This window comes from Myotis davidii, unplaced genomic scaffold, assembly GCF_000327345.1.
Source record: "Myotis davidii unplaced genomic scaffold, ASM32734v1 scaffold750, whole genome shotgun sequence".
NCBI lineage: Eukaryota > Metazoa > Chordata > Mammalia > Chiroptera > Vespertilionidae > Myotis > Myotis davidii.
The window spans coordinates 416,787-424,345 of record NW_006282814.1 but is presented as its reverse complement, the minus strand read 5'-3'; the positions used below and the strand labels follow the sequence as shown (position 1 = coordinate 424,345).

Below are 7,559 nucleotides of genomic sequence, written 5' to 3'. Positions count from 1 at the left end.
CGTGGCCAGGCCGGGCGGGAGCCGTGCACAGCGACTCGCCCGGGCCCCGCTGAGTGCACGGCAGGCTTGTCTGTCGCAGCCTTCACTGCGAAAGGTGGACACGACAGAACAGGAGCAGGTGACAGATTACTATCCTGGGACTCACCCAGAAGCCCCGGAGACAACGGGCCCGTCGCTGAGAGCAGGCTGGCTCCTGCCACCTGCGGTGTCCTCCTGCTTCTCACTTCCCCACTATTTTGAAGTAAATCCCAAACGGAAAGATATTTTGTCCGTAGACATTTCAGCCTATACCTGCCAGATCCAGACTCCTGAACACAACCCACTCCCATGGTCGCACCAGCGATGAACACATCAGCAGCCGTTTTGACTGGCCCCCCACAGCCGTGCTCGAGACCCCGCTCTGCAGGGGCCCGGGCTGCAGGCCGGATGTCTGCCTCCACGTTTCTGTTGTGTGCATGTGCGCACATATGCGTGTTATACAGTCAGGAAGCAAATGCAGTTTATCTTTCCCCACTGTTGTCATAACAAGCGTTTCTCTAGTTCTACAAAGCCCTTATAATGGCCTTTTCTCACGACTGCAGCATATTCTCTGGTGCTAATGTTCTAGAACAGCGGTTCTCAGCCTTCCTAATGCCTCGACCCTTTAATACCGTTCCTCATGTTGTGGTGACCCCAATTTCATTGTTACAGATTGAACATAATTAAAGCATAATGATTAATCACAAAAATAATATGTAATTATATATGTGTTTTCCAATGGTCTTAGGCGACCCCTGTGAAAGGGTCGTTTGACCCCCCCCCAAAGGGGTCGCGACCCACAGGTTGAGAACCGCTGCTCTAGAACATTCCTTGGTTAGGAGTTGTGACCATATTTGCCTTAAAGGCTGCCACATCTTGCTTCTGTGAGTCATGTTCCTAGGCAAACCGTTCCTAGCAGGTGATGGGCCTGGGCAGTGAGTGGGTCCCTGCATCTGTCAAGCTCGTGGGGGTGGGGTCTTCAGGGCAGCCACTGAGCGTGCCCCCCTCTCTGCAGCCTGGCCTGCCGGCGGGCTCCATCCCACCCTCCACCCGCGCTTCGCTCCCACCGCATTTCCCGGAGCCCGCCGTGAGCTTTGCCCCTGTGCTGACCGGCCCAGGCCAGCCCATACCCTCGGGCCACCAGGTGAGTGTGGGCTGCCCCTCCTGTGGCCACCGTCGGTGCCTCAGTCTCCCCTGACAATCAGCCATGGCTGGCCTGGGCCCAGGGTGCTCATGGGAGGGGGGGGTCTCTTGTGTTTGTGGAATTCAAGTCCCATAGCACTGGGAGGGGCCTCATTCACACACAGCATTCTCCCCGATCTGCATGTCTGGGCTCCCTGCTGGGTGTGTAAGTATGTGTGTGCATGTGTGTGCGCACACTCACTGATTATCTCTGTCACGTCCGAGCACCTGTGGGCATCTCAGTGGGACGCTGTATAAGAGACGCCCCTCTCCCTCCAGCCTCCACTGGCCCAGCCAGCGCCCCTGCCACAGGTCCTGGCCCCGCCGCCCGTGCGCCCTCTCCAGCCGGTGCCCGCTCACCTGCCTCCGTACCTAGCTTCGACCTCCCAGGTGGCTTCGGTGCAGCCGACGCCCATCCAGATGCCACCGGTGCCTCTGCAGCCACTCACTCCTGTCCCCCCGCAGGTACCGCCCCTCTCCTGCCCCGCCCCCTGCTGACCGTGGGGGGTGGAGCGCACATGACGGTGGTCCTTGGCAGCACATGCTTGGTGCGGGGTGCCTGTCGCCCAGACTCGTGCCAGTGATGATCATGGGGTGCTTTTGCCTCGTGGGGGTCACCGAGCTGTGCCGCTTCCTGGGAAGGCATGAGTGTCCCTGAGGTTCCCCCACGACACCGGTTCCTCCCTGCCAGCTGTCACCTGGCACAGCCCTGGTTTCCCTTCCCGTCTAGTTAACCGCCCCTCGCTTGTTGGTGGCCGCGGCGTTTAGTTGCTTTTCAAAGCACAGAGGTCGGCCTGCACCTCGTCACCACCTTCGAGCTGCCTGGGCCGCGTGCGTGTGACGCTCGTGTGCTGCCGCCAGAACGGCTTTCTCTTTAGGACAGCGGCTGCCAGCCCTTCACCTGATGGCACACAGACTGGTTCCTGAAACTCAGCAGCACTCGGAAAATGTATTTTTTGCCAATCTGACAAAATAGGTTGAATTTTGATTCATTCACAGCAGACATCTATGGTTGTGTTGGCTGTTGTTATTTCCTTATTTGACAATCTAAGGGAGCGGTCAGTGCCGCTGACATACAGTCAGGCGCTGTGTGCTGGCGAGTCCTCATGCACACCGGGTGAAGCCCTGCTCCGGAGAGAGCTGGCCGAGAAGCGCTGGAGTGTGAAGTGTGAAACCCAGGGGCCAGGTGCTGGGTGCCTCGGACCAGAAGGTTTGGGCGCTCCCATGGTGGGGACACCCATCCTCCCCAGTCCTGGTGGCACAGCCAACATGCCTGGCCACCCTCAGACCACCCGCGGCCCTCACAGTGGGGCCAAAGGGGGCTCCCCCAGGCCACCCCACCCTCTTTCCTTCCCTGTGGAAGGTGTCATGCGCTTGGTTTCACTGGAATTGAGTTTCCTCTTGGGTTCCTTTGGCAGCAGCTGCACAGAAGTATCTCAGGCAGTACCTGGTTGTGCTGGCACTGTCCCAGGGGCCAAGCCTCCCGTGGGCCGCACCCCGGGGCCGACGTGCTCCATCTCTTTCAGATGCCTCCACCTCCTGTCATCCCGCCAGTTGCTCCGCTGGCTGCAGTCGACAGCCTCCCCTCGGCGCTCCCCGACCTGCCGGCTGCCAGTGGTCCTGCGGTGCCACCTCCGTCTCAGTATTTCTCTCCTGCTGTCATCTTGCCAAGCCTCCCGCTCAGTGCTGCCGGCCCCCTGCCCGCGTCACCAGCCCTGCCTCTGCAGACGGTCAAGCTTCCCCACACCGCCGGGGCACCCCTGGCCATGCCATGCCAGACCATTGTGCCAAATGTGGCGGCCACCGCCACTGCCATCCCCCTGCTGGCCGTGGCCCCACAGGGCGTGGCCACCCTGTCCATCCACCCAGCCGTGGCCCAGCTCCCGGCCCAGCCCGTGTACCAGGCAGCCTTCCCGCAGATGGTGCCCAGTGACGTCCCGCCTTCTCCTCTCCACACGGCGCAGACTGTGCAGGCTGCCCCTCTGCAGCCGGCACCCCCCGTGCTGCCGCAGCCCTGCCTGCCCAGCGTCACCCACCTTCCTGAGCCGGCTGCTGTCCCCCCGGTGGGGAGCCAGGTAATGCCTGCCAGGAGGGCCTGCTGTCCCGCCCTGGGAGACCCGGTGGTGCCCAAGTTGCAAAGGGCCTGAGGCTCTACTCCTTCACGGCTGGAGGGTGGGTCCCGGTGGGGACAGGCCAGCAGGCAGCGCTGCCCACAGGCTGGGCTCTCCTCCTGGGTGTCTGCTGCCTCCTCCCACTCCCAGCACCTGGCAGAAGCCAGAGGTTCCACGGTAGGGGCAGTAGCTGCTTGTGGGTTCCCCACCTTGCTGTGCCGCGGCACCTGCCCTCACCTAGTGGGGCCTGGCAGCCTCCTCTGAGGGTGCTGGGGAGGCTCACACTGTCCATCTTGTCACCTGTCAAAGCGAGGTAGGTTAATAACCCCACGTCAAGGAAATGGGCCCCAGCGTCTGGGGACCTGATCTGTCAGTTGGGGTCCAGGCAGTGGCTGGGAGCATGTGGCTGCTGGCTCCAGGGTGGGCCTGGCAGACAAGGATGATGTCCCAGGGTCAGGAGAGGATCTTGGCCGATGCAGGCGGACAGTGAAGGGATGCAGACGCGCCAGGCTGGCCGGGTGAGCCTCCGTGTGGCTCTGCTACCTGCCCAGCCCTGTGTTTTAGAGTCTGGGCTGTGATCCACCCTCTGAGGAGAGGAGTGGGGTGGGGCCTCTTGCCTGGGCACTCTCCCACCTGGGTGCCCTCCCACCTGGGCACACTCCCACCTGGTGCCCTCCCACTTGGTGCCCTCCCACCTGGTGCCCTCCCACCTGGGTGCCCTCCCACCTGGTGCCCTCCCACCTGGGTGCCCTCCCACCTGGTGCCCTCCCACCTGGGTGCCCTCCCACCTGGTGCCCTCCCACCTGGGTGCCCTCCCACCTGGTGCCCTCCCACCTGGGTGCCCTCCCACCTGGTGCCCTCCCACCTGGGTGCCCTCCCACCTGGTGCCCTCCCACCTGGGTGCCCTCCCACCTGGTGCCCTCCCACCTGGGTGCCCTCCCACCTGGTGCCCTCCCACCTGGGTGCCCTCCCACCTGGTGCCCTCCCACCTGCCCCTAACCCTAACAGCCTGCGCCATGGGCACCGTGCTTTCCTTGTAAAGCCTAGGCTCCCAAGCGAAGGTGGGCGGGTGCCTCCTTTTGATTCTGCCGGGAAGATCACCCCGGAGCATGGGTGCCGGGTGCCAGCTCACGCGTTGCTCCAGTCTGGCCGAGAGCCGTCCTGAGTCTCACAGGCTCCTGGGCGTGCTTCTTACTGTCCGAGTACCAGAGGGGCCGGCACTCAGAGAAGGACAGTGGCTTCTGTTGACCACTGGAGGGCGTTTGTTTAAACGCGCGTGAGGAGGTCAGCAGCTGGCGCCCTGGCTGTACAGGCCCTGGGCAGCTCGTGGGTCAGGGTGGCGTCCACTCACGGGTCAAGGCCGTGTGGGGAAAGCCAGGGCCTGGGGGGAGGCTCGGGCCTGCGGTGGCAGGGCCCCCCCCCCCCCGCACACCCCCTCTCCCGTGGCTGAGCAGTCTCGTGCCAGCAGGCCCAGCGGGGGTCCTTCCATTTCCAACCACGTCGTTTTTCCACAGAGCTTTTAAAGGGAACAGTGGGGAGTCAGGCCCAGCCCCCAGGTCACCCCAAGGAAGGCCAAGGTCCAGGGCTTCTCCCTCAGGAGGCAGGGGTCAGGGCGGTGTTCGGTCCAGGCCCTGAGGCCGACGCTGAGTGACCACACGTAGGGCTTTTCAGCCAGACTCACTAACGTGCAAAAGGGAGGCGTGGTTTTAGATTAGAGTTGACACAAGTGGGGACCCAGAGTGCCTTTGTTTGTTTCTTCTAAGTCTGTGTACAAGTGTTCTCAGAGGCCAGGGCTCGCCTGGGCAGGAGTGAGTGCCTTAGGGTGCCTCGAGACCCCCAGACCTGCTCACCCGCCCGGACCAGGAGGTGCCCGCTGTGCCCTGGCTGCTGGGCCCCGGAAGGCAGTGGCACTCCAACTTGCATGCCTTCTGTGCTCACAGATCCTGCTTGGCCACCCGCCTCCGTATGCTGTGGATGTCACCGCCCAGGCCCCCGCGGGGCCCACTCCTGCGGCCGTCCTCTCTCCGCCCGTGCCAGAAGGGCTGCCCCCCGCTGCCCCCGAGCACCTGCCACAGCTCCCCAGCTCGCAGGCCCCCGTGCCGATGGCTGCGACTCCAAGCTTGCCTGTCCAGTCCGCTGCACTGCCCCCTGCCAACCTGCCCCTGACCAGTGGGCCTGGGCTCGCCAGCCTCAGCTCAGCTGTCCAGCTGACTGTGGAGTTGGCTCCGGAGGTGTGTGGGGAGGTGGGATGTGCACCCTGGGACACATGGTGCCTGCTCACCGTCCTCTGCTGCCCCCAGATGTCAGTTTCCTTAAATGCATTCCAGGTGGAAGGCGTAATTGTTTTTTTACAAATAGATTTTTTTTACAAGCCTCCCTGGTGGTGTGCTTCCTTGTAGGGGTGGCCAGAGTGGGTTAGTGTGCTTGGGAAGGGGAGGGTCCCGGCTCTTAGGGATCGGCTTGGCTCCAACAAGATGAAACCCTCATGCCCGCAGCCCTACGGGGTCTGCTTGCTACGGTCAGAAGGGACCAGGCAGCGGCTGGGCTGGCTGCTGCGCTGGCTGTGGAAGGCACGTGACCCTTCACCCTCGTGTTTATTTCAGGAGCAGGCCTCCCAGGACACGCAGCCTGGCCTCCTGCAGAGCTGTGAGAGGTATGGCCTGCGGCTGTGTCAGGAGACCCGCCTGCCCAGCCCTTCACGGGGCAGGGCTTCTGATGACATCAGTGGGGCCTCCCTGATCTGCTGGGGCCTCTGGGAGCCTCTGGGTCTTGGCCAGCACATGCTGGAGTTGGGTTGTGCGATGCCCCAGGCTGTGTCCTGGTCCTGGTGCTAGTCTGTGTGCGAGGGTTTCCTGGTGCTGGTGGGGAGGAGACTGGGAGGGCAGGGCCCGCACCCCGTCCCCCATGGCTCCCAGGCATGGGCATGCGGAGTTTGGGAGGGAGCTGGTTACAGGAAGTGGCCCTGTGTCCCACCCTCTCGGTAGGTCAGCACCAAGCTCACTGCTCTGCAAGTTCTCATGCTTGCAGCAAACCATGTGGTTAGTATGCTTCTGTTGCTTTTGCACAGATAGGGAAACTGAGGCACAGGGGAGGATTGTTTCTGAATGTTGATGTTTACCGTGAGGAGGTGGGGCTTGCTTGATAGGGCAGGAGGCTGAGAGGACCAAGGTCCTAGGTCAGAAAGCCCACGCATCCCCCGCCACCTCAGTGCTGCCCAGGGCGGCAGGAGAGCTGCGTGCAGGGTTGCCCCGTGGGGCACAGCTGGCTGCAGCCCTCAGGTGGTCTAGCTGAGCACGCAGATGCTGAAGCTCCTGGCTGCTTCCTGAAGAGCTGAGCTTCCCCCGGAGGCCAGTGTGCAGTCGTTTTGTGGGTGAGTAACCCTGGCTTTCCGACAGCTACGGAGGGTCTGACGCCCCTTCTGGAAGGGAGCTGAGTGACAGCGGTGACGGCACCTTCGGAGCGGGGAGGCTGGAAGGCAGGCCGGCCCGGAAACACCACCGCAGGTCCACACGCACGCGATCCCGCCCGGAGAGGCTCAGCCGGCCCCGGCTGACCATCCTGAATGTGAGGAGGCAGGGGCGGTGGGCGGAGGGCGGGAGCTCCCACCTGGCTGCAGGTGTGCAACACCTGGTCTCACTGTCCAGGACCCGCAGGTGTGCAACACCTGGTCTCACCGCCCTGGGTCTGCAGGTGTGCAACACCTGGTCTCACTGTTCTGGACCCACAGGTGTGCAACACCTGGTCTCACTGTCCTGGACCCACAGGTGTGCAACACCTGGTCTCACTCCTGGGGGCCCACAGGTGTGCAACACCTGGTCTCACTGTCCAGGACCTGCAGGTGTGCAACACCTGGTCTCACCGCCCTGAGCCTGCAGGTGTGCAACACCTGGTCTCACCGCCCTGAGCCCACAGGTGTGCAACACTGGGTCTCACTGTCCTGGACCCGCAGGTATGCAACACAGGTGACAAGATGGTGGAGTGCCAGCTGGAGACGCACAACCACAAGATGGTGACGTTCAAGTTTGACCTGGATGGGGACGCACCCGATGAGATCGCCACCTACATGGTACGCAGGTGTCTGCCAGGTGATTGCGTTGGTGGCACTGCCCCTGGGTTGGCCAGGCTGCCTCCTCCAGGTCCTTTGGGCACTTGGCTGCCAGCCCCCTTGTTGCCAGCCTTCCCTGCCCTGCAGCTTCTGCAGTGGCTGCCGGGTCTGGGTCCCCGCGGGCTGCTGCTCACCTCAGCTTC

General features: G+C 63.0%; 1 protein-coding gene across 1 annotated transcript in view; it reads left to right on the top strand.

The window, feature by feature from the left end:
- Window positions 1–7,559, top strand: part of WNK2 (WNK lysine deficient protein kinase 2) — a gene marked incomplete at its 5' end in the record, with an annotated part of 154,305 nt that overhangs the window by 77,512 nt on the left and 69,234 nt on the right. The window contains 7 exons of the mRNA XM_015561175.1: window positions 1,034–1,162; window positions 1,480–1,665; window positions 2,727–3,275; window positions 5,252–5,542; window positions 5,915–5,964; window positions 6,707–6,875; window positions 7,261–7,377. Coding sequence (XP_015416661.1) covers window positions 1,034–1,162; window positions 1,480–1,665; window positions 2,727–3,275; window positions 5,252–5,542; window positions 5,915–5,964; window positions 6,707–6,875; window positions 7,261–7,377 — 1,491 coding nt within the window. The remainder of the gene's footprint in view (window positions 1–1,033; window positions 1,163–1,479; window positions 1,666–2,726; window positions 3,276–5,251; window positions 5,543–5,914; window positions 5,965–6,706; window positions 6,876–7,260; window positions 7,378–7,559) is intronic.